We start from the raw sequence: 27681 nt of genomic DNA on the forward strand, positions 1-27681 counted from the left end.
AAACATGTTGGTGCAATTGCATTGTCCTTTATTATATATCCATCAGCCACAACATTTAAACTGCTGGCCTAAGTTTGTCAGTGATATTTAAACGTGCAGTGTGAATAACAATTGTTAATTAGGTCTTGTGTAATAAAAGTTATAATTTTAAATAGATGTGGTTAATATTTTGAAGGTTTTGCATGAACAGGAATGAGATTAAACTGTCTTTCTATTTGTCTGCTTAAGGTCTCATCAGGTCCAGAGTGCGGGGGACGGACGCTGCAAGAGCCAAAGTGCTGACCTTCCTGGACAGCCACTGTGAGGTCAACAAAGACTGGCTGCCACCCCTCCTGCAAAGGATCAAAGAGGTGTAACTGCATGTTCATTTATAAACCCTAATGCAACAAAGTATATGTGAGTCTGAAAGCTTCTCTATCAAATTACAACCCTCTCATGTTCCAGATGTGTCTATATATACACACAAATATATGTGAGTCACGAGGCATAATGACCAAGGCCAATCTGCAAATATGGCATGCTTTACTACTCAACAAAAAGCCTCTGCGTGATGACTCCAGTGGTCGAAGTGAAATCGTGCCATTAAAGAAAATAGATGCCGGTCTGATTGCCTCTCATTAAGAAATAAGTGCGGTACTCTCTTCTTCACCCCTCTTACTCTCCCGTCTGCTGTCCTCTGCTTGTGTCTGCTCTTCTTGTCCTCCCCATCCAATCTCTCATCACCTTGTTTTGCCTCCTCTCACCACCTCTTCTCCGCTCCCTTTTGTCCTGTCACATCTCTCTTCCTTTCTTCCCTTTTTCCGTCTCTCGTCTCCTTTACTTTTACTTACTCTTCGGTACCATTGCACCTTTTCTTTTCCATTTTCATCTCCTCTCCTGTTTTCACCTCTTATCCAACAATTTTGGTTATCGCACTCTGTTCTACTTTCCCCACCTCATGTCTTCCTCCCTGTGCTACTGCCATTACTCTCACACCTTTGCTTTTCTTCCTTTTCTCTTTACATCTCCTCGTAATTTTCCCCCTCCTTTCTCTGGCCTCCTCTCAGCTTCTTTCTGGCCTCTTGAAACGTCCACTTTTCTTTTCTATCCCCATCTCTTTTCCTCTCTCGTTTCTCTGCTCTCTTGAAATCTCCCTATCCACTTCCTCTTGCATCCTTTTCTATCCTACCCTGGCTTTACACATACCATCACCTTCCTTTGATTTGCTTTACGACGTTACATGGCCTTTCTCATCTCCTTCCCTGTCCATGTGCCTCGCATACTCTCTTCTCCAGTTCATTTTAATTTTAACACCTGTCTTGAACTTCTCCAATTCATCAAGTCAACAGTTGTTTGCCTGCTATTAAAGACCTTTGATCTCAATCTGCAGAGAAGCGATCAATAAATCCACCAGAGAGTCTGATCTGTTTCTGCTGCTGTACCATCACCATCCATATTTATACTCGTGGTTTATTCGTGTGTGTGTGTTTGTGTGTGTGCACCTGTGTGTGTTCAAGCACAAAAGTGATCTGTCACTGTCTATGTAGTCACTCTATAGTCGTATATTTAGATTTAAATGTATGAGGTATTGATCCGATTAACACACACGCGTAGTCAAAACTCCAGGCTACCGTAAAATCACATTCCCCGCAAAATAATTGTCTGTCTTATTGATATAGAGAGCTAAAGTCTTGTCCAAATTTCAGGTTATCTGCTTTTCTGTATTTCACATCTGATCAATTTTATCATATATTTTGATTTTGTTCTCTTTTAGTTGTTGTCAAGCTTTTTCTGTTTTGCCAAAAAAGCCTTTTTTTGAATACTTTACTGTTTGATGCTAACAAATCATTTTGTGTCAAATAAATGATTTATTGTAATTCCATTGTCAGGGAAGTAATTGAGAAATAATACATGCAAATATGCATCTTCTCATTTGAATAAATAGAAATTTCCCAGCTTTTTACCACTGATTGAATCTAGAGAGTATTTACTCAGCCCCATGTCTATCACATTACCGCTTTTGCTTTTGTCTTTCAGCACCAAGGCAACAATTTATTGTAATTGTTCACCAGTTAACAGTAATATTTTCAGAGCATGTCAACATAAAAGGATCCTGGTTGTGTTTAGCAACATTGCTCATTTGTTGCTATATGTGCATATGCAATCAAAGAGAGCTGCAAAACAAAAGCGATAATCACAATGAACGGCCAAACATGTAGTGAATATGTTGATGGTTTCATTAGTATTTCCAGTCATTTCCTAAGAAATGACTGGAAATGAAATAGGACAGTGACAGGGCTATTTAGGCACTATGGACGCTCAGTGAACATCACCTATAAACCTCACTCCTAAATGAAGGAAAAGAAAACAGAATAATTGTTTACATGAAGAGCAATGAACAAAATTAACACTAGCACTCCCTGCATGCACTGTTGGATTTAAAAAATGATTTGAAAGATGGTATTAGTGATTAAAAATATATAAAGAATTGCATTAAAGCCTAGAGTGCTTGTTGTTTTGGAATAATGGGTTTTCTGAAGGGACAATTTAGATGATAATTTTGTCAATAGTCAAACGTCTGCCTCGACACAACTTCCTTGCATGCTTGCATAAAATACTCAAGGACGACTATGTAAAACAGGTCATTTATTAAAATTCAATATTCATTTATAAAATCATTTATAATTCATTTATACATTTATTCATTTGTAAAATTCAATAAATGTTTGAAAGTTGCACTTTAAAAACAAGAGTCCAAAACCATAAAAGAAGCAGATTGCTTTGGGGTCAGATTCCTCTCAACTTACTCATCAAATATTCTCATTTCTATTCAGGTGAAGGGAAAAAAAAAAAGAAATGGCTAAAATTAAGAAAATGCTCCAGAGTGATTTGAAAATAACAGTTATCCGGTTACGACAGTAATGTCGTGATGCTTCACCCTGAGTGCTGCACAGTGTCATTACCCTAACAGCTATTAAAGCAGACAGAGTGCTTTGTAATGTGGCTGAAGCTGTAGAAGGATGCAGCTTGCGTCCCCTTGCACTGACCCTGCAGCTAATGGTCCAGAACCGCTCCACCTGCTCTGTAATATCACTGGCTGAAGATGCATCCAGCCGTTTGACCAAACTAATAGAGGGACACTTCATGATTTAAAAGGGAGTGCAAGTCTGGCAGCGCCAGTGTGTGTGGGTGTGTGCAAGTGAGATTTTGTACCTTTTATCCTTGTAAAGAGCAAATGGCACCATCAAGGAAAAAATATGAGGAAAATCAAGTGCAGCCATTTTTGCCAGTTTTCACTTTAAAAGGATTTAGGACTCTGTTTAAGGGTTAAGGAGGCAATAACTAAACTAAATCCATGAGTATCTTATGGCCTTATGGACGATTACACAGGGTTGAGGGATACGGGAATTTTTGTTGGTGCTTGATATTATCCCATTTTTTACAGTCTCATCAACCAGTCACAAATATCAAGCATTACATTTTTAATGGCTTTAAATGTTCACTTAAAAAGTTAGAAATGCTTTACACGCTAACCTTTTTCCCCGCATCCTGTCTGCATGATTTAAGCTTATAAATTTGCTCATTTCCAACACAGAAATGAAATCTATCTATAGGATTAGTTGCTCCACTGGGACATGAGTTGAGGTCTATCAGCAAGCTTAGTAGAAAACTGCCAGCTGGATTTCATGAAAGTTGGTAGAGGTGAATTACAAGAAACACCAGAAAAATAGAGGAAAAAAAGGTTTGGTGCATTTCCAGACCACTTTGTTTAAAAGTGGAAAATAGTTCATTGATGGAGGATGTGCTTTCCAAATGTTTTTTAAAAATTATTGTTGCGCTACACTGAGGATCTTATTCTCTGAACCACATGAACCAAACTGTAGAGTTGAGTGGGCAGCTGCTTGGTTGTTACTTCAGAAAAGTCTCAAAAGTGCCATAAACCAGAAAATCACTGTAATAAAGTGGCGTGCAGAGCACAAGAAATACAAATTACAGTGGCTGAAAAGTCAAGCAAATGAAGCCAAGATTCAGTTTCTTAAATAACCACTTGGGGTTGGCTTAAACACAAAGGGTCAGCTTTAGAGCAGAAATACATTGTCTTACAACCAAAATCTCTCTGGTTTTGATCTCTCTGGTTATTTTCTTCCTTCTGACAGCCCTGTGAAGGAGGAGTTTTATATTACTTACCTTAAAGTTAAGGATTTGGTTGATTTAAAAGACTAGTAGGTATGAACACAAGGGGCATGCTGAACTCTAGCCAGGTAGTAAATTAGCTCTCCCCATCTCTAATCAAAAAGTATCTTTGTCTGTGTCTCTACTCCAATATGGTCGCATCCACCAAAATAAACAGAAAAAAAAAAAAAGATTTGCAAGCCAATAATTAAAAACATGTATTAGTAATATCAGTCTTTTATATAGCACAGTCAATGTCATGCTCTAAATATGCACTGTGCTCAAACATCACTTGACAAAAAATTATGCAGCCAGCTTTGCTGTTGTAGTAAGACGAAGACAAAGCTTTCCATCAGGATAGCTAGGTGTCAGACCTTTCTTTATTCGTCAATTCCAATATAGCCCTAACACAAATGAAATGAAATACCAGAGCCCGTATTGAACTTCGCAAACTAAAATATTGAATTCTACACAGCCTACACAGTTTACCTCCAGTAACCTATTGATGTGTTACTCATTTTCTCTGCTGCTTCTTAATAAATTGTGTTGTCACCTAAAAGCATTTTCTGTATCTCTTCATTTCATGTGGCTCAGTGGTCTGACATTAATGACAGAGAAGGGAATAAAGTAGCACTGAATTAAAGTCAACAGAGGTAGTGGTCAATCTCACCTTGCTACATTTGCTGTCTGCATGATTGTTGCTGAATGGCTGAAATTCCCTTTCGGAGAAGTGCAGTATAATGACCTTGGAGTTTACAGTCTGTTTCACACACAGATGAACACACTGGACTGAGCGCCTCATTTATTCGAACAGAATTTGGTGATGAAAGCAGAAACACATTCACTTCTTTCTCTTTTTCTTCCTTGGTAGCTTGTTTTATTTCCCTTGCATTACACTTTTTAAAAAATTAATCTGAAGCCCTACTTAAGCATAAATGTGTGTGGTTCTTTTTGTGTCTCCAGGACCCGTCTCGAGTGGTTAGCCCAGTCATCGACATCATCAACATGGATACGTTTGCTTATGTGGCAGCCTCTGCCGATCTCCGTGGAGGTACACAACCACTTTCTTCCATCTACACTCAGAAACAAACGTCTCTGAGGCACCTTTGGGTTGTGTTTTGATGACAGAGAGAAACCCCTTTGGGTTTCTGACTTATGAGGTGGCCCTTGATGATAAGTTTGTGATGAGTTCATGAACCTGTTCTCTCTGGCTGCTGTGAACATTAAATGCTTTGAGATATTTTTTTTCCTACTTCTTCTTCTTCTAGCAGTGACTCTTATTCGCTCATATTGGACCCCTCGAGAATAGTTGCTGTCCTTGAATCATCTTATCTTTGAAATGTGCACTAAAGTCCCTCAACCGTGTGTCCTTGAATATTCAGATTTTGTTAGAGTTGCCCTTTTTTTCTGCCCAGTTTCTACACAGATAAGTGCTGATGTCTTGGTTTTAAACTGTGCAGCGAGTGCACCAACTTTCTTTCCATCATTGTAAAGGGAACTAGAGACTGTAGGTTTATGTTCTCAAATTTAATTGTTTATTTTTAAGAAATAAACTACAACAGTCTTAAGGTCTCATATGTCTCAAATGCTGTTTGATGTTGAAAAAGCAGAGGCATGAATCTAAATATATTTCCAAATAAAAGAACGAAACGCCTTTTATTATTATTTATCATAGTTTTGTCTTTCTGTTAATAATTCTTCTAAGACAAAAAAGGCTAGCAGGTGGAATTTTGCATATTTAGTTACTCTCAGAAAATGTCCCCCAATCACATCCCCAACTTTTCAATTGTTTGATTAATTGACTACAGCATGGCATTCAGCTGTGGACTGCAGATGTTCACTTACCTATATAACACAAACTCTGTGAAAAACATGGAGTTTCAGAGAACTGTGATGGTCAAAAAGACTTAGGACACAGCACTAATCCAACACAAGAATCAGTTTGCATGCAAGCTGTGAAAGAATGATCACATCTTCATATTTTGTATCCAAGGATCCCAACCTTCTTGTAATTTTAAAGTGGTCTTTAAAGCAATTGGTCTCCAGGCTTTCTGAAGGACTTTTAAAGTGTTTCTTTGCATATTGACTGCTTTGTCACTCATCTTCAGTCCAGTCCAGTCGCTTTACCTGACTGTTTCCAGTGTATTTTTATCGTTGTTTGTTTTCTTTTAGGTTTTTCTTTCTTTCTTTTGTTTGTTTCTTAATGATTCTATGAATCATTCAAAGAATGAACTGGTGTTGTGTGCAAACTTTGATTTAGTGTTTGTCATAATTTAAGCTTCTAGATTCTTTTAGTTTGAGTTTAGTTCTAGTTGATTAAATATGATAAGATTATAGTAGACTAGACTGAAGTTGTTTCAGTTGACTAAAATATAAAGTGTAAAGGTTTGTCGTGTTTTCACCAGTGACAGTGGCGCCACATGTTTCACGTGTCTTATCTTCCTTGACATCAAATGAGAAACGTGTCCATATGGCTGCTCTTGTCTTTCTACCAAGAGTTGACATTTCATCACGTTTTGATGACAAACAGGGAGCGTGGGAGCCTCCCCCTCACACCCTGTTTTTTCTGTGACAGATCAAAAATGAAAGAAAGATTAAGCTGTGCCAAGTTACACAAGAACTGGACTGAAAATCAGTGGAAACAGGTCTTATGGTATTATTTAGCATGACAATAATTCCAAACACACAGCCAAAGCAGTAAAAGCACACAATGGACCACTATCAGCATGGATTGGCCTCCCCAGACCTCTACATTATTTAAGTAATAAGGGTCATCTTGACAGAGAACAGAACAAAAGGCAGCAAACATGCAAAGAACTTTGAAATGTCCTTCAGGAAGCCTGGGGAACTATTCCTGAAGACTACTAATAGAAATAATAAGAAAGATACCTAAGAGAGACCGATCTCTCACTCCAACCGGTCGTGGCAGATGGCTGGCCCTCCCTGAGCCTGGTTCTGCCAGTCAGCGATTGCCTTGTATACTGTATTTCCATGTATATGTGCACTTTTAAATAAATCCCTGAACATATTGAGGGGTGGCTCAAGACTCTTGCCAAGCATTGTCTATATGTGCACAGTAGGGTTCTCTCACACAGCTTTGAAATGTGCTTAAAGTGTTGGCACATAAAATGACTCTTTGAACAGTTAACACAGTCCTTTTAATTTGTTGATATCAAATTCTTAGATATCAGTCAGTTCGTTCGCTGCCATCAGGATCCTGACATCATCTTTAAGACCATCATGCTTTTGTAAATGCTTTTTAAAACATTAAATTAGTAACTTGAATAAATGTAGAAAGTGAACATTTCTATTAGCTCAGCAGGATTATACTCGCAGATGAGCTAAAGCTAAACGGCCTGTAAAAAAGCCAGAACAACACATAACTGTGTTCTCTGTCTGCGATCTGCACTACCTCCCACTTTATCTGTTGACTTCATAGTACCTCTCTCCTTCCATTAGACTCTTTTACCAGTCTTATTTTCTTGGTGAAAGCAGTCCGCCAATCAATGCAGATAATAGGGCTGTCCACTGTGCACGCACAATCACACAGGAAGGAGAATCGATAACGATAGTCGTGCTTATAAAGAGCATTTTAATTATAGATGAACCTGTCGCTGAAATCATAAAAAAGACGGTCATCAGATCCATCTGCATTGATCCTGACATTCACACACATGTTGAAGTCTAAAGACATGCCAACAGAGAGTGGAGGGGGAGTACTGTGGTAGCTAATCCGTGACCTGGTGGACTGTAAGCACACAAAAAACTACACAAGCCAACACAACATTTTCTTTGCTGAAGTTTTTCCTCTAGTATCAGAAAAATAAAATATATCTCTATTTGTCTTTTCATTAACTATTTTATATACATATTCTAAAGAAAGCATAGCATAACAGTGACCTTGATGTTTTGGTACAGCACAGTAGCCTCTGTACTCAGTATTATTTAAAGCATGTTCTTTACTCTGTTGTTCTCCCTCAGGCTTTGATTGGAGTCTCCATTTTAAGTGGGAGCAGTTGTCGCCTGAACAGAGAGCCCGCCGGACTGACCCGACCCAGCCAATCAAGTAATGCACGCATACACAAAAACTCAAACATTAAAATGTATAACTGTGGGTGTATAGATTCTGAACCCAGGGCTCATTAAGTAAGTGCAGACAAGTGGAAACAGAGAAGGCAGAGAAGAGGAGGTTAAAGAGTAGGAACAAAGGACAAGAGGGGGAGTGAGGAGACAAAAGGAAAGAGATGCACTGAAGTCTGATGAAAGGATGAAAAGGAAAAAGTGTAATAGCACGGGTTTAGTTGTCTTCTTAGGATGAATTCTGAACAATTAAGTTCATTAAAAACTTGAAGAGTAAATGTTTTAAATTTTCACCAAATCCAGAAGATGCTGACGGTGAAATAAATAGATAACATTTTCATATGTATCGTTTTACAGACTTGAGTGCAGGGTTTTACTTGTTGCTAAATAAAGTGTGTGTGTATTTTTATGTGTGTGTGCGATTGATCCATACAGCATAATTATTATTAGGGACTCTGCAGGAGAAAAAATATTTGACTCAACATTTTTAGCAGTATTTAACTCCACCAATAACATATTTCTGTCTACAAGCAGAGGTTAAAGTGGGCCAGAATGATCTGGAATAACATTCTAGCAGCTTTCATTAATAACCAATTAAGATAAAAGCAGATAAAGTAAAAATAATCTGCTTTGCTTATCCCCAATGTTGGAAAGGACAACAACCTATAACAAAGAGCTTCAATAAAGCAGAACAACTCAGTATCTTAAAATATAACATGACCATAAGACAAAACAAGGAGGGCTGGATTTGGATAGATCCAGCCCTCCTTACTCATCTATAATTATAACCATACACTGGACCACATTTACAGGCTGCACAACGAAATCAAGCTACTTTGAATCATATTATGAATCTCTGTGCCAAATTAGAAACATACACGTGGATGGAGGATTGTAGCCACAGTGCAAAATTATTTTTCTTTATGTGAGGTAAAGTAGTGCAAATGGTAAGAAAGGTGATAAGTAGACAGCATCAGCAGACTGGTCAAATTTCTTTTTAGTGTATTTTTTTTTCTGGCATCTCCATTCTGCCATCTTAAAACGACCTCTGTTGTCAAAATCTCACTTTTATATTTTACAGAATTTTACACACACCTGAACCTCATTAGTCTCTACTGTTTAAAAAAAAAGGCTAAACCAAACAACGAAATCTAAACAAAGAAACAGGAATAAGATTATTCATCTAATTTACAAACTCATTTACACAAATAAATGGTTTGAAAAGAAAACAACTTCACTATGCAAAAAGGAAAAACCATTTGGTTGTACCCAATAATAATGGATTTGATTTATATAGCGCTTTTCAAGGCACCCAAAGCGCTTTACAATGCCACTATTCATTCACTCTCACACACTGGTGGAGGCAAGCTACAGTTGTAGCCACAGCTGCCCTGGGGCAGACTGACAGAAGCGAGGCTGCCATATCGCGCCATCGGCCCCTCTGGCCAACACCAGTAGGCAAGTAGGGTAAAGTGTCTTCTCAATCAATGACATCATGATATAAACCCTATATAAACAGGAAGTGCTGGGCCGGCCCCTCCCCCACACCTGTTTTGGATGTAAGATCTGAACAAAGGGACAAACTATTGTGTAATTTACCAGAAATTGACCTTTCAACAGAAGAAAATTCAAATGATCTTATGTTTCAGTAGTATTTGCATACGCATGGATGTAAACTGTAACATAAAGCTACCACAAACAAACCCGGGATAGTATGTAGAGCAAAGTTACAACAGCAATGTCTAAACTATAGCATTATGGCCAACTGTAAAATAACATGGGATAAATTATAAATATGTTTAAGGGACAAGTGGTAAATAAATTCAATCTTTTCTCAAGGTGTTAGAGCAGGTTAGCACAGTACATGGCAGTTCAGAATATCCTCAACACATTTCTGTTGGTTTTCCAGTGGGATCACACTTAAAGTAAGCTGTGCGAGGTGATGAATGACCTCCTTTTGCTTCCAAAGAGACACGAGTGTAACTCCTCAAAGTCGTACCGTGCCCTCCTCAGTCATGCTGCCAGGATTGCTGCAGATACACGAGCTACTATTAACTGAATAATTAAAATGAGCATGGTTGGTACTGCAAAAGGTTATTGGTGATGTGGGTGGTTGATTTTTTCATTACCAAGCTGCATCAATTCATTTTACTTATAGTTGTAAGGTAAAAGTTATGCAAAGGAAATCAGGACAATTCGATTTTAGAAAGCACCCACTGCATAAAACAATAAATAAGATAATATAATGCCATGTAAAAAGGCAGAGTATAATACAACAAGGAGCAAAAATCTAAAGAAAATGAATACAGGTGTTGTGGTGTGAGGTAAAAGTATTTCTGTCATTTGGCAGTGGAGCTGAAAGCTGAAAATGTTATTACAGAAAGCTCTGCCTTTCCAGTAAGTGGTTCAGTGGGTGGCCTGGATTAATGGCAGTTCTTTCAGTGGCCTCCTCTCTACCACAGCCACCAGTTATTTGGATGCTGCGTCTGCAGGTTTGATACATTTAAAGATGTCTCATGCTACATCTGTGTTATTGGCAAATTGATACGTGTTACCAGCTTAGTTAATTTTTCATCTGACGCATCCCGGTGTCCCTTCCCACTGATGCAATTGAGATACTCAACAAATCAGAAAGTAGTGTCACCCTATGGTCCTGTCTGTGCTCATTTGATCACAGACTTGTCGTCCTCTTGTCATCCCTGTCATGTGTTCATGCTTGCTGATGTCAACAAAGTTAATCTGGGAAAACGTCCGCACCTACAGAGTGGCTGGTAATTTCAAACAGCTCAACAAATACCACCAAGCATACATACAAACAAAAAAGTTGATATTTTATATAAAAGTTGTGATGTTCTGATTAAATTTATATTATTTTTTTAAAACGATGATACTGTACTTTTGCCAAAGGTTATACTAGACAGTAGGTGCAGATTATGGAACTGTGGAGTTTGCAGTAGTGTGATTTATAGTAATTGATGATGCAGGTGCAGAACAGCCTGTAGCATCCATTGGCACTGTTAGGTCAAAGGTACCAGACTTTAAATTAAACGTAAGCTGATGGTGGTTTTTAATATTGCTCACCAAATGTAACTTTTTTAGAAAACAGTCCGGGTGGAATCAAACCCAAACCCCTGCAGTCTTTCACCATATAGCTCACCTCACTTATTCTTAGCAAAGTAATATTTCTCTGCTACACCAAATTGTACCACCTTCAAATTCCCTTTTTAACCCATTTCTATAATATTTTTGTTGGAATAGCTTTTTGGTCCAATTATTTATACTTTTTATTTTATCTTATAATAAACTTGCCACACTCATGTGCTTGTTACTCCTTTCAAACCAGATTTCTTATTATTTTCTTATTATTGATACTTTTAAAGCTAAACTGTGAAGGTTTTCTTCACTTTCGTGTTTTTTTTGTGCATAAACGTTCAGAAACATATAGACAGAGAGCAGTCAAAGAAATGGTGGAAAACTGAGGCGCATAAAACTAAAACAGCATCAAAATTTACACCCAATATTTCCTTTTATTAAGTCCACATTGGCAAATAGAAATGCAGCTATGCCTTCCAGAAACGCATTCCTCAGTGTGCAATAGTTTTTCATGTGTTTACATTTGCCTTTGGGAAGTTATTAAAAACAAAAATCTACTGATTTTGCCTTTCAGGCCCATTTTTCTGCTTTTATTAAAAAAACCTGAACCCATTGTCATCCTTCTCTTTGTGGAATTTTTGTATTTGTTATGTATGTTCTATTCAAATATAGAGTAATGATATATGTATAATATGAAGTATATATAATGAATATCTTGTTTTTGTACAATGAGCTTAAACTTTTGTCTTTACAGTCTAAATTTCTCTATAGGTTGTTTATTATGAATGCATGTAAGTTTATCAGACCTCATTAGCCCCCGAGAGGGACAATGGACCCCCTAATTATCCTCTACCTAATCAAATGAGCCAAGGTGTGAAAACGGGCGTAGGTCACAATCAGCCAAGGTTTCGATGAGCTAATTGTGAAACCTAGGCCCACCCTATCATGTGACTTCTTGAGGTCAGACGGCCCAGGATGTGAGTGGGCATTAAGGCGTCTGGGAAGGGATCTCAAAACTGGATTGTAGATGGCAGACAGTTGGTGTCATAAACTACCGCCTCTGTTCAAAGATGGTCACTCACAGTGGACATAGATGGCCTCTTTTACTCCTCTTTCAAACCATCTGTCCTCTCTGTCCAAAATGTGAACATTGGCATCCTCGAAGGAGTGACCTTTGTCCTTTAGATGCACATGGACCACCGAGTCTTGTCCCGTGGAGGTGGCTCTTCTATGTTGTACCATGCGTTTATGAAGTGGCTGTTTGGTCTCTCCAATGTAGAGGTCTGGGCATTCCTCGCTGCACTGTACAGCATACACTACATTGTTAAGAGGTTCTTAAAAGGTTCCTTTTTCATAAAGCTTAAACTTACTGTTGGATCAGGTGACCCTGAACCATCCTTCATCATGATGCTTCCAGTAACTATTATCTACCGTCAACCTCCAACCACACATAGTAGGTGGCTGCTTTTCTCTGGGCTTGGTTCTTCTGGGGATGCCTTCCTGTAAAAAGGGAGTTCTTTCTCCCCATTTTCAAGTGCTTGTTAATCGGTATCACCCATCAGATCATTGGGTTTCTTTCTTTAATATTGCAGGATCATTACGTTAGTATAAAAAGTGCATCGAGATGTGTTGTTGTGAACCAGTACTAGAAAAAAACTGCTGAATTCATAAAATTCCAAATAGACCACAGTAAATGCAGCTGACTAACTAATGTTGGTTACCTTATGTGCTATACTGCATGTAGACTAATTTTTAATAAAAAGCCCCAATACATAATTAATTTAAAATGGCAGTAATGGCCCACAATCACAGACTGTCAGAGTAGTGCTTAAAAAAAGCTTCTATGTCTACATAATGTAATTTTCTGTGGGGTGCTGTGATTAATGGCAGTGCTGATGTGCCCCACCACTGCTAGAATAAAAAAAAAAAATGCAGTTCAGAAATCAGTAAGAAATTAATCATCCTGCTCTGACCTATTATTACTGCAGTGACCTCAGCAGGGTTGTGGCAGGCTGACCTCATCAGAAAAATAACAATAGTGGTCAATTTTGATTGGGTTAAAATAACTGCTGTTTACAGAGGAAGCCTTCTAAGGTCATGTAAGTAAAACCTCCAACCTTTCTCAGACAGGTGTTGACTGAGGCCATATATGTATATATTATGAAAGAGAAGTTTGACTTCTAACCTTTAATTACACTGTTATTTTTATCCAAATCATTTTCTTTTTCCTAAACACTGCCAAGTAGTTTAGTTGCCAAACCCAAGTGAACAATTAGTCAAAATTGTTATTTTCTAAACCTAACAACTAAAACTGTGTGGAAAAAAATATAAATAATTGAAACAATATTGTGTACTTACTAAACAAACTTATATAAAATGAACTTTTCTTTTCTTTTTGGTCTTTTAGTTAAGTTTCTGTGGTTTTGAGTGATGCTGAGTTTTTTTGTGATATGATGCTTAAGTTTTGATTTGAATCTATTTGTTATTCTAGCCTCCCTGTGTTTCCCTGTCTGTTCACCACTTTGTCTTACTATGTTTAGGTTAGTTTCCGTGTTTCCAGTGTCTTCTCTTTCTTTCCTGTGTTGCTTTAACATTTAGTGTTCTTTTGTTTTTGTTGCAATAGTTTTAGTTTCTCCATATGTGATCATCCTGAATAAACACAAAAATCGGCTTTAATGCTGTTAACTCACAAGAGTTATTCACAAGAAACAAAACAACCATGAAGGACGATGCAACAAAGCAAGACTGAGACAATACACACACACACACACACACACACACACACACACACACACACACACACACACACACAGGATAACGAGGGCAGAGGTAACAGGTGGGAACACAACTGAGAATAATTAACTTAATGAGTCGGGGGAACCAACACACGGAACAACAGTCGCCAAAATAAAATATGGAAGAGAGCCACAGCAGAATGGGGAGACAGCACTAACTTGACACAAACAGACAAAAGGAAAAACAGAGAGCGAGAAGACTGAAGGAACATCATGAGAACACAAAGGGGAACTAACAAACCTGACGTCATCTAAAGCTGAACTAAAAGCAAGAGACACATAAACTAACTCTCAGAAGCACAAGAAATCTTTGGCTCCTTTGGTGGTTCGACACTGGCACTTAAATCTACTCAAGTTTAGTTTAAATTTAGTGAAACATTGTGGTTTAGACTAAAATCCGCCCCTTCACAACACCAACCCTGCACTGCTGAGCTTGATGCCTTGGAAATGAAAGCAGGTTGCATAAGGACACATTGGCTGTGATGAAAAACCTAATACGCTAAAAGTTTACAAAACCTCAAATCATCGATGCCTGACAAATCATTTGCTATGGAGAGATGAACAAACAAACAAAGGGAAGCCACAAGAGCCACAGAGCAAACACACATGCACGGTTATAAATAATAAACTTTGGCACTGCTCCTTCGTCATAAGTCAGATTGGTGGCAGGAACCCAGATTTGCTGCTGTGCCAACTTATGACTGCCTGACTTCATGCATGGTTTTTATTTTTATGTTTTGGTGGAGGCAGTGGGGCAGGCAATCACATATGGTGCGTGTGTGTGTGTGTCCCTGTGTTTGTTTTTTGGAGATGGATGTAGAAAGATTGTGGAAAGGTTGTAGCTTGTTCACTGTCATGGTTTCTACCTGCAAGTCAATGCAATGCTTTTATCTGCCATGTCAACCTCGTTACCAAGAGTTACCATTTATGCATTTATAAACTATACGTATGAAGACCATGATTGGCATTATGTATTTCAAAGCCTCCAACCCTAACCTTTACAACCACATACATCATATATATGCACTGTAACCTGTAACACAGATACTCGAGGAGATGAGTTGGGGTGCTTTTCACCACTTTTTTTTTAACAGCATCAGTTTTTGGAACAAATAAACACACAGGGGCAGTTGAACATTTAGAAGTGCTTTCATTTACTCTTATCCTGGTGTTTCAACCATGCAAACATTTCCATCTAGTATTAATTTACTTCTAGAAACAAGTTTCACCACTTAGCAGCCGTCTCAGTAATAACATAAAAACTGCGTGCATAAAATCACCATCTATCCATCCATATAATATCTTTACTACAATATTTAGTGGATGTGCCAGCTGCAGTATAGTTGAAAACTTCTGCTGCACCACATTTTCCCATATTTATCCTGCATGTCCTGTTTTCTCCTCTGCATTGATGATAAACACTGTAAATGTATTTTGGTACTTACTTACTGCAACATAAAAAAAAAAATAATCAAACCTTTGCTGTCAACCAGGGGTCTGAAACTTTTAGTGCTCAGTTTCATTCTCTGCTGTCTTTAATTCTGTAATTAATTTTTTATGTGTACAGGGAGTGCAGAATTATTAGGCAAATGAGTATTTTGTCCACATCATCCTCTTCATGCATGTTGTCTTACTCCAAGCTGTATAGGCTCGAAAGCCTACTACCAATTAAGCATATTAGGTGATGTGCATCTCTGTAATGAGAAGGGGTGTGGTCTAATGACATCAACACCCTATATCAGGTGTGCATAATTATTAGGCAATGTCCTTTCCTTTGGCAAAATGGGTCAAAAGAAGGACTTGACAGGCTCAGAAAAAGTCAAAAATAGTGAGATATCTTGCAGAGGGATGCAGCAGTCTCAAAATTGCAAAGCTTCTGAAGCGTGATCATCGAACAATCAAGCGTTTCATTCAAAATAGTCAACAGGGTCGCAAGAAGCGTGGGGAAAAACCAAGGCGCAAAATAACTGCCCATGAACTGAGAAAAGTCAAGCGTGCAGCTACCAAGATGCCACTTGCCACCAGTTTGGCCATATTTCAGAGCTGCAACATCACTGGAGTGCCCAAAAGCACAAGGTGTGCAATACTCAGAGACATGGCCAAGGTAAGAAAGGCTGAAAGACGACCACCACTGAACAAGACACACAAGCTGAAACGTCAAGACTGGGCCAAGAAATATCTCAAGACTGGTTTTTCTAAGGTTTTATGGACTGATGAAATGAGAGTGAGTCTTGATGGGCCAGATGGATGGGCCCGTGGCTGGATTGGTAAAGGGCAGAGAGCTCCAGTCCGACTCAGACGCCAGCAAGGTGGAGGTGGAGTACTGGTTTGGGCTGGTATCATCAAAGATGAGCTTGTGGGGCCTTTTCGGGTTGAGGATGGAGTCAAGCTCAACTCCCAGTCCTACTGCCAGTTTCTGGAAGACCCCTTCTTCAAGCAGTGGTACAGGAAGAAGTCTGCATCCTTCAAGAAAAACATGATTTTCATGCAGGACAATGCTCCATCACACGCGTCCAAGTACTCCACAGCGTGGCTGGCAAGAAAGGGTATAAAAGAAGAAAAACTAATGACATGGCCGCCTTGTTCACCTGATCTGAACCCCATTGAGAACCTGTGGTCCATCATCAAATGTGAGATTTACAAGGAGGGAAAACAGTACACCTCTCTGAACAGTGTCTGGGAGGCTGTGGTTGCTGCTGCACGCAATGTTGATGGTGAACAGATCAAAACACTGACAGAATCCATGGATGGCAGGCTTTTGAGTGTCCTTGCAAAGAAAGGTGGCTATATTGGTCGCTGATTTGTTTTTGTTTTGTTTTTGAATGTCAGAAATGTATATTTGTGAATGTGGAGATGTTATATTGGTTTCACTGGTAAAAATAAATGATTGAAATGGGTATATATTTGTTTTTTGTTAAGTTGCCTAATAATTATGCACAGTAATAGTCACCTGCACACACAGATATCCCCCTAAAATAGCTAAAACTAAAAACAACTTCCAAAAACATTCAGCTTTGATATTAATGAGTTTTTTGGGTTCATTGAGAACATGGTTGTTGTTCAATAATAAAATTATTCCTCAAAGATACAACTTGCCTAATAATTCTGCACTCCCTGTATTTCTCAGTCCTTCGTAGCTTGTCTTCATTTAGTCCACAACTGCTAACAAAAACATGCCTGTGCCTGCTTATCACCTCTAATCTAGCTTCCCTTCATTGGGCAACATTCAGAATTCATTGTAAAATGTAGTAATTTCATCGGCAGGCTCCTCCTATTATTGCATTAGTTGGCCTGTCCAATCATCTGGTCAGAGTCTTTTCACTGTACTGTGGTCTTCTTTTAAATTCAGACACAAGGCTGCAGGAACCTTTGGAACAGCCTTCCTAAGCTCCTCCGGTCAGGGGTCCGTTCTTCGTACCTCGCTTACTACATCCAAGATCAGGGGTGCCCAATCCCGGTCCTCGAGAGCTACTATCCTGCAGCTTTTAGATGCATCCCTACTCCAACACAGCTGAATCAAATGGTTTGATCTCTTCAGCATGCCATCATGTTTGGCAAAGGCCTGATAACAAGCCATTCATTTGATTCAGGTGTGTGGGAACAAGGATGCATCTAAAAGCTGCAGGACGGTAGCTCTCGAGGACCGGGATTGGGCACCCCTGTCCAAGATCAAATGACACATCCAAGATCAAATCATCGCGCTAACTTTGAGCTCGCTATTCCGGTTCTCCGAACACACCTGTTGTTGACGATTAGTATAGCTGGATGAAGTAATGTGAGATAACTGGGTGGCTTAACAGGGGCTACGCATCGATAGTAGAAACATTGATCGGCAACCCTTTGATTGGTCGGCGAAAATGTCGAAGGAGCGCGCTCTGTATTTTTTGGCAGCAGAGCAAGAACTCTTGATTGAGGGATTTCAGGAGTTTCAGAGTTTAATTAAAACGCAAGGGAACACTGCAAAGGCTGCAAAAGCAAGGAGAGAGGGCTGGCAGAAAGTTGCTGACAAATTAAACTCGTAAGTAATTTAATAATAATAATAATAATAATGGATTGGATTTATATAGCGCTTTTCAAGGCACCCAAAGCGCTTTACAATACCACTATTCATTCACTCTCACATTCATACACTGGTGGAGGCAGCTACGGTTGTAGCCACAGCTGCCCTGCGGCAGACTGACAGAAGCGAGGCTGCCATATCGCGCCATCGGCCCCTCTGGCCAACACCAGTAGGCAGTAGGGTAAATTTATTATATTACACTATATTATATTATATTATATTATATTATATTATATTATATTACATTATATCCTCTTTCACATTAGAGCCACGACAGGACCCACTAGAACATGGGAACAAGTAAAAGTGAAATATAAGAATATTCTACAGAATGGTAATATTTATCACTTATATTGCTTTTAGTCTCTTGGAAAGAGACCCTGAAATAATCTGTTTGTTTATAACAGCAACCAAGAAAAGGGCAGAGCAAACAAAGACAGGTGGTGGTCCTGCACCCCCTCGTCAACAAGTTGGTTAAGTAAATAATACCCTCACGGGAAAATCGATATCTCTCTATGAGCACACTGTCGCGCTGAGCTAAAGGATCCTGTCTATCCCGCAATATACGCTGAATTCTGAAAACTCTCCTTATCAATCTTGCACCTTCCGCAATGGGTTGCTCGCGTATACGGACAGGACATGGCTGCGACAGACTTCCCAAATCCACCTTCGCTTTTATAGCCGTGGTCTCTCATCTTGATTACACGAAGTAATTTACAATTACTACTCTAAAATATGAATTACATCTGAAATAATCAAATACATGAAATAGAATGATTAATAGTACATTTCCCTTTTTTTAGGAAATGACCTGTATGTATCTGTATGAAATCAATAAAAGGATCAAATACTGCATTAACTTTAGTTACATTGATAATATTTATTTATGGTAAAACAGTGGTAAAATATCGCTGTTGCTTTCGTATAAGTGAAGCGGACATACCTGAGTGGCCGCGATTTAATCCTGTTTACATAAAGTAAGCCTGCTCCCGAGCAGGTTTACGCTTACGGATCTGTTGCTATGACAGCAAGTCCCGGATGAGCTTTGGAGAACCGAACGATCCAAGATCACGCAAAATCGTCAACAATCAAATCCAGCTAACTTACTTAGCGCGGTACGAAGAACGGACCCCAGGTCAATCTGTGCTTTGGTTAAATTACTGCTGAAAACACATTTTTGTATGTATGCACACTTTTCTAATGTGTGTTTTCTCCAAACTGAAAAGCACTTTGTATCTGTATCAGAAACTGCAATACAAATAATAATGTTATTATTATTATTGTTACTCATTTCAGTGAAACTGCTCCATAATGCAGTGATTTAAACATTTGTCTAACAAGAAAAAGATCCTGTAAAAGCTCGAAGTGTGCAGACAGACTCGCTGTGGTCACCTTTTGTGAATAAGGGAGAAGCTGAAAGTAGCTTTATTTAAGTGACACTGCGGTAACGTCATCTGAAAAAGGAACGCGGTGGGCGGTCGATTGTGATGAGGTCTGCATTCCCGTAACCTTTGAGCTTAATTTCTTAAATGATCATTACTGAGATTTCTGCTGTTCCAGTCCTATGTCACATCATCGCTGCTGCACTGTGTGGTGTTGTCCGATCGGCCTCGACACTCTAGAGAAAAAATAGCCCTCGAGCATCAGTCCTCATAAAGATAGGGACACATACACATAAATGTCCACAAATAAACGCAGTCTTGTTTGTCTCATCCTATTCATTGCATTTGCCAAGTTATTTTATGCCATTTAACATCCTCACTTTCTGCAGTCAAAGTCTTATACACACACACACACACTGCTACATTCCTTTAAACACACAAGGACAAATTGAGCTTGAAAAGAGTTTATGTTCTGCCACCCACATACGGACACACACACTCGGGGTGCTATTTGCAGGCGATGACAGCGGGATAATTGTTGATAAACAGAGGGTATTTGATGGCGCGTGCTGGCCTTCAGCTATTCAGTCGTCTCATTGTCCTGCATGTGTCTGTGTGATTGTGTGTGTGTGTGTTTGCGTTATGGCAAACAGAAAGGAAACGGCAAAACTCAAAGAGAAACTACACAGGAGCTCCTCGTGTTTGGATTAGATGTGATGAGATTCTGGAGAAATGTGAGGACAAATGTAAGCAGCACAAGCACGTGTGAGGGCTGAAGCTTTTACTTTTCTTTCACATGTTTATGTGTAACTAAAAAGTTAGGGTAGTGAAGGTAGTGAAGATTTATGCTTTTGAAACTCCCTTTTCATAAATGTTTTTTTTAATCTGTTTTGTCATCTCTGGATGTTTTCGGGTCAGTAGTGAGACATAAATCTAGTAGACATGCTTAGGACTTAATTACAAATTACAAGGAAATGTTTTTCTCATCTTGTGACTCCCTTATTTCCCCCCTTTTGTTGTTTCTCTCACAGGACCCCCATCATTGCAGGCGGACTGTTTGTGATTGACAGGTCCTGGTTCAATCACCTTGGAAAATACGACACTGCCATGGACATTTGGGGTGGTGAGAACTTTGGTGAGTCATCGTACTTGGAAGAAAGGTGCTGTGAAGTTTAGAGGGAACTCGTAAAACATTGGAAACTAATATTAACGGTTTAAGCAGTAATATTAATGATGTTTTCTGTTGAGTAATTACATTTTTGCCACTTCTACATTTTTAAAATCATTTTATTTTTGTTGTTACAGACCACCCATCTCAAATGGACTAAACCAGTGAAACCATTATATCCTAACATTAGCAAAAAGTCAACCATCCATTTATGAAACACAAAATAAATAGCTCAAGCTGCATTTTCATCAGTATCTTTTGGTTTATTTACATTCAGTCAGTCCACTCTCACTGCAAAGAAACTGGAATGTATCTTTGGACCAAAGGAGGCCCACATTTTCAGTTTCCTATGAGCTGCATTAGGCTTTAACTGCCAGTGTTGCTTCGGGGTGAGTCTGGCCACAGTGACACAGTCACAACTCCACATCTGGAGCTCAGCTCAGATTAGCCCACAGACTATTTTCCTGTGCCATGACTGGGCATAAGAGTCCAAAGTAAATCAGATTAGGTCCAAATGTGTCTTCTGTCAGGCTGTGGATGGTGTCTTTGTCAGTACGAGGGCCATAAAACTGATTCAGACATAAGTGCAATTAAATTAGCTCGAGTTCGAACCATGACTGATGATTGTCATGCATTTTTAATGATTTAGTGCAAGGTGTACTTACAATGTGCATCAAAACAGCAGGATAACCTGAGTCATTTGTATGGGATCAGGTCCACTCTAACCTGGCTGATCGTAGCCAGGTTAGCCAAAAACGTTTAATTTACTGAATGCCAATGTGCAGACTTAAAAATGCATTTGTCCTAGCTGCCACTGGTCTTTTGAACAGTGTTTTTTATGTTTTATATGATTTGTTATTTATTGCATTTTGCTTTATGGTTGTGTGATTGATCCTTTATCCCAAAACATTTAAAAGTCCAAATATAAGGTGTTCTTCCCTGCAGATTTCACATTATGCAAAAACACATCAAGTAACGCAGATTGGTCCTTTTATCAGAGGAGTTATTACCAAATGTAAGGAGTTAACAAATTCTACAGATTCTTCTTCTCTCTTCCCTTATCGTCTCTTCTCTTCTGTGGCAAATTAAGGTATTCTGTGTTAAATTAAATGACGACTGCATTCATTATTATTTCTCAAGGTACAAAATATAAGCAGGAAAAAATATTAGTCAAGCACTCAATCTTATTTGCTAATGTTTGCAACATGCAGCTTACTGCCAGTTGCGCTGATTTTTAACACTGGAAAAACGCATGTAGGATTTTTTTACGTTTATTGAAATGAACTGACTTCTCCTGTGTAACTACAAAATAAGTCGCCAAACTGACCATCTAAAAACATCATAACATCACAGAGAAACCTGCTGGATGTCTGCAAACTTGAACATCGTCACAAAATTTGTAGGATTATTACCTTAAGGGAAAAAATCATGGTTTTAGTTAAATATTTAAAACGTTAGCTTTCACTTGAAGGAGGAAATGGGCTAGTTTGCTTTTTTCATTTTATACCAAACGCTGCTATTATTTCCTAATCATAATCAATCTTAAATAACAGTGCGAGGGGCCCGGCCCTGGAGCGGGGTGCCGCCGGTGCGTCGAACCACCTGGGGGGGCTCTTCAACTGGTGGGGGAGATGGTCACATCTTGCAGGAGCTTTCCTCTCTTCAGGAACTCTCTCTGCAGGAGGGGGAGATACAGGAGAGGTGGAGGAAGATCTCAGCCTGGGCGTTTACTGTCTTATGTAGTCTGGAAGATGAGTGGATGATGGGGTGGGTGCAGTTTTCTCTGTGGTGGGGTTGGGTGGACTGTCCCGGGCTCTGTGGGGCCGGGAGGCGCTGCTGCACTGGGCCCCGGTCTGGATGGGCCTGGGCCCCCTTTCCCTGGCGGGTCGTGGAGTGTGGGAGTGCCTACTGGGGTCAGCGGGGGAGCTGGCCCCAGGGAGGGGTTACCTGCCCCTCCCTTCCTTCCCTCCCCATCTCCAGCTGCCTCTCTCTTCCCGCTCCACCACAACCACCCACACATGCAGGGCCTTGGAGTAGGGGTATGTCACCAGGGTGCAGAGGAGGCTACCCCCCCCTCTGTCCCCTTCTGGCTGCCTCTGCCTCAATTTTATCCCACAACTTAGACATTCACATTATTCACACTCTCATTACACATACATATAGGATCTTGGGGGTGGGCACAATCACGGAGTCCAAATTACCATCAGGGTGTACACCTCACCCCTGGCGTCGTTGCCCACCTCTCAATTTTAAATACACGTAGACATTGAGGGCTATCAGGAGGGGCTATGCGCTTACCTGCTGCTCCTTGGCAGGTAGCTCCATGCCCTCCTGGGTTTTAATTGCACCTTAGAACACACATGCATCAACACTACAATGAGCGGGTGGAGGGAGGTTTGGAGTCTTCTCCCACCCCCATTCTCTGCGGCCTGCTGGAGCAGGAGGGCTAGGTGGAGTTGGCCGTCCGACTGCGGTCTGGAGTGTGGGGCCTCCCTGCTGCTACGGAGTCGGGGTGGTCTGCCTCTCCCCACCGCAGGGAAAAGGGTAACACCACCTGGGTCTAGGTGCAGTTCCCCCCTCCAGGAGCAAGGGCACCTAGACCCGGTTTGTAGAGTACGCTTGGGGAGTGTGATCGTGTGTACAGCGTCTCTTTATGTCTGTCTCCACGTTGGTTGAGTGTGGAGTGAGTGCATATGAGAGCATGAGGGGGGGAATGGATGTTTGTGTCTGTGTGTGCCTGTATGTCTGTGTCTATATGTCAGGTTGGGTATCAGACGCCACCTCTCTGGGGACACCTCAAGCCCTCCAAGGTTTGGAGGCCTATCTCCACCTACCACCACTTCCCCTGCCGGTGGCGGACTCCCTCAGGTGTCGGTGCATTGGTGGTTCTTTGTGTCTGGGGATGGGCGTCCAGGTACACACCGGCTCACTCCTTGGCGGCCGCTTATCGGGGCCTGGAGCCTGGGGCTCGCTCGGGCCCCTTCGGGGGTGGGGTGCCCCCGGCCTCTCGGCCTGGGGCTCGGTCACTCAGGCACAGCTGGCGGCCGGCGGAGCTCACGGGCGCGTCACTGCAACTCCCCCTGGCTTCTGCTCCACGGCTGCTGAGTGAACCCTCATCTGGGACTCTCCTCAGCTCTTACTGGAACAGTGGCGCGGCTGCCCCTCTGTTGGTCTTCCATGGTTTCTTGTGTTCTGGGGGCCTCTGGATGTCTGGAGTTTTGATCTCCTCCATACCTGCTTCACACCCTGGAGGACGGGGCTGTGGCCCCCCCACACTCCCTAGCAGATCGTTACATGGAGAAACCTTTGGAATACAAGCGCGCTGATCCACACAGGTATGCACACGGGTGTTCACTGCTCGTAGACCCAAATTACACCTTTCTTGGCTGCTACTTCGAAGCACATCTGTCCTGCGTGCTGCACAACAACATTGAATATTTAGTATTTACTGCTGTTTACACTTAGCTAGATTAATGCGATGGTGTTGTGTTTAGTATGTTGCTTTGTTTTTTGTTTTTTTTGTCTTTTTTTGCTTGTTTTCTATTCTTCTCTCAACAGGTGATCCAGGAGATTTTTATTTTTTTTCTCCCCCCCTTTCTCACTGTCCCTCTCCCCTTCTGTTTTTCCTTTCCTTCCTCTTTCTTTCTCCCTTTCCTATCTCTCACTCATGTCTGTCCCGTCTGTAACATCTGAAAATAAAATATAATAAATAATAAAAACAAAGATCGACCAAATGGACCAATACGGCAATGCCACGATGATCCATTTGGCAAAGTAAATCCATTGGGTATCCTTGTTGGTCTTCAGACAACAATTCTGATGGCTAAAGAACCAAATGGGACAGGCGGAAAAAAAAAAAAAAAAAAAGAAAAAAGAAATGAACTGACTTCTCCTGTGTAACTACAAAATAAGTCGCCAAACTGACCATCTAAAAACATCATAACATCACAGAGAAACCTGCTGGATGTCTGCAAACTTGAACATCGTCACAAAATTTGTAGGATTATTACCTTAAGGGAAAAAATCAGGTCAGAATCAGTGAGTGGATGAATTATTAGCGGGTATGAGTTTCTCTCATGTTCAATAAATTTGGTACCTAACAAATTAAAGGTATTCATCACATTAATGCCAATTCCTATAAAAACCCAGAATTGCCATAAAGCAGTTACCGTATCACTTTGTACCATTGCACACAAAGGTCTAATTTGCCCAGAGATAAGGCACTATATCATGATCAGCTTTAATGAGCTCAGTGCTTCGGTTACAAGAAAGCCAAACCTCCTCTTCACCTGCAGTTCTACTGTTTCACATCTAAACTGTATTTTCTTCACTATAGTTTTAGCAACCCTGTCTTCTCACCACCAACATTCAGAAATGATTAATTTACCCAGAGCAAATCTGTGTGGTTGTCATGTTCACTGGCAGGATGATGCTTTAATGCAAGATTCATGTTTTTTATGGTTTTAGTTAAATATTTAAAACGTTAGCTTTCACTTGAAGGAGGAAATGGGCTAGTTTGCTTTTTTCATTTTATACCAAACGCTGCTATTATTTCCTAATCATAATCAATCTTAAATAACAGTGCGAGGTGCAGCCATAGTTAATAAGCATGCCTAAATTTAATTCCTCATTGTGCTTCCAGTGCTGCTGAAATTTTTAGATGGCTATTATATGATGGATGTCCCATTTTGATGGCTTACACCTACAGTCTGTGATTTCACCACATGAATCGAAATTGCACCAACTTCAGTGTCAAGAAGACTCGAGTTTCATGTCAGGTATCATCACTTGTGATGAGAACTGTGTCTGTCTGCAGCTCTGAGACAAAACAGCAGTTTTCAGGAAAAACAGAGACTCAGTGTGCAAGTTTGAAGGTTAAGCATCAGGTCAGGGGTATTACAGTTTTTTACAGCCGCTAGGACACATTTCCCAATACTTAGGTCACTTTTGCAAAACTCTTCACACAATCCTCCTAACTGACCGTCAGCTTGGCAAAGCAGTTCATTTCACATTCAAAATGCACTACAACTACCAAAACACTTCATTCAGGTCTCAAATAAACTCATTCTTCCAGAACACTAGCAAAGGTTGACAGCCGACAAACACACTTTGTCACCCACAAAACAATGACCTGAAAAACACTAACAACATGTAGCATTACACAGTGTTTTCTTGTGTAAAACAAGGACACATCTCTGTTTATAATTTCAATATATGTTACTGGAATGAATCAGACATCATGCAGAATTCGTTAATATTTGTTTATGTATTTCTATTTTTTTCCACTAAGTAATCCCAAAATACAAGAATTTGTATACACACCATCCACTGATACACATACAATAGTAATGCTAATCTACTCGGTCTTCTCCATTTGGCCACAGGTTCTCATCCACATCACATCTTATGTCATCTAGGGCAACACACCTAGGAAAGAATCTTCTGGCATGCCAGAATTGAAGGAGTTGAACAATTGAAGGAGTAACACCTGTGCAGATGTTCATCTACAATGAGAATCAGCTGTGGCTGGTTAAACTGCATTTTTAGATTTAAAATATGTTTCAATAAAATATTGCTGTTGAATTTTGCTGTCTTTTCAAGTTTTGCATTGTGTTATTGTTTTGGCCATAAGTTTAACAGTTTTGACAACAGTATGTAAGCACATGCAAAATGTCCTGTACGTACAAAGATTTTTGGCAGTTGTTGTGTCTGAGTGAGAAGATAATTCATGAAATTTGAGAGATGTAGTCATTGAATGCATTTTGTGCCAAAACAATGATAACTGGTCCTCAGTTTAGCCCACATAGACTTCTGTTGTGCTCACTGTGTGAGGAGTTTTGCAAACGTGACCTAAGTATTGAGAAATGTGTCCTAGCGGCTGTAAAAAACTGTAACACGAGCATACTTGCCATTTTGTTTTGACTTTCACAACACACAAAGACATTGTTGCCCAGAGTCACACTGTCATGGCAGAATTATACCATCATGTCCAGTGGTGTCTGAAAGATAACATCTATTGCAAACCAGCTGAACTGTGCATGTGCCACTGTACCCTAGCACACAGCACAACCTTCACTTACCACGAGCTCGACCAGATGCTCTCTGTAACCTTGTCCTTTTCCACAGAATTAAATTCAAGTTGAAGGTTTGGCCTTTCGACACAATAGTGGGTATCCAGTGAGCATCATTGACGCATACAGAATTTGAGATAGTGATCTAAAAGTAGGAGGACAGCTGTGCCCGAAGGAGACAACTTTAAAGGCGACTGCTCAGTAATTTAAATCAGATTTGAATTCAGATTTGTAATAGTGGAGTGACAGAGGGGGGAAAGTGAGGAGATAACAGCTTGTAGTTTTAGCATACACCTAGCACTGCATCAGATGCATGACTTGAACAGTTTCCCTGGTGTTGACTGTGTGATCACAGACAGCTGAGCCGATTGCAAAGACAGAGGGATGATTAAATTAGTGAGATAACTGCCAGAAACAAAGGTGAAGTTTTCATTCAACAAAAAAAAAGTCTTTACCTTCTGACATCCATCCAGCAGCAGCATCTGGCGCTCCTGCTGCTACCTGCCTCCAGTCATCTGAACTGTGCATGTGTGTGTGTGTGTGTGTGTGTGTGTGTGTTTGTGTCTGTCTGTGGGTGTCTATGGTGTTGAATTCAGTTTGGTGATTGTTATACTGCTGCCTTTTCTCTGATCACTGAAAGATGGTTAGCCTGTTTTTCATCTCCCTTTGAGAAACGTGCGCACACAAACACGCACACACAAACACGCGCACACACACACACACACACACACACACACACACACACACACACACACTCATTTGCTCTCTGTCATGTTTCTGTCAGTCTCACAGGCTCTGTGTCAATATCTCAGCATCTTGCTGACTTCTCTTGTTCTCCTTTGTACTCTCTCGTGTTTCATCTTTGCCTCCATCCCTCCTC

At 40.2% G+C, this 27681-nt stretch overlaps 1 protein-coding gene across 1 annotated transcript in view; it reads left to right on the plus strand.

Annotated features, from left to right (window-relative positions):
- The window catches only part of LOC146617540 (polypeptide N-acetylgalactosaminyltransferase 14-like), a 243147-nt gene that overhangs the window by 177912 nt on the left and 37554 nt on the right, over nucleotides 1–27681 (plus strand). The window contains exons 8-11 of the mRNA XM_085373147.1: nucleotides 229–350; nucleotides 5116–5203; nucleotides 8134–8218; nucleotides 20594–20697. Coding sequence (XP_085229273.1) covers nucleotides 229–350; nucleotides 5116–5203; nucleotides 8134–8218; nucleotides 20594–20697 — 399 coding nt within the window. The remainder of the gene's footprint in view (nucleotides 1–228; nucleotides 351–5115; nucleotides 5204–8133; nucleotides 8219–20593; nucleotides 20698–27681) is intronic.

The sequence above is a fragment of the Diplotaxodon limnothrissa genome, linkage group LG15 (genome assembly GCF_057381915.1).
Source record: "Diplotaxodon limnothrissa isolate DT_005_m linkage group LG15, D_limnothrissa_male_GT1.1, whole genome shotgun sequence".
Classification (NCBI taxonomy): domain Eukaryota; kingdom Metazoa; phylum Chordata; class Actinopteri; order Cichliformes; family Cichlidae; genus Diplotaxodon; species Diplotaxodon limnothrissa.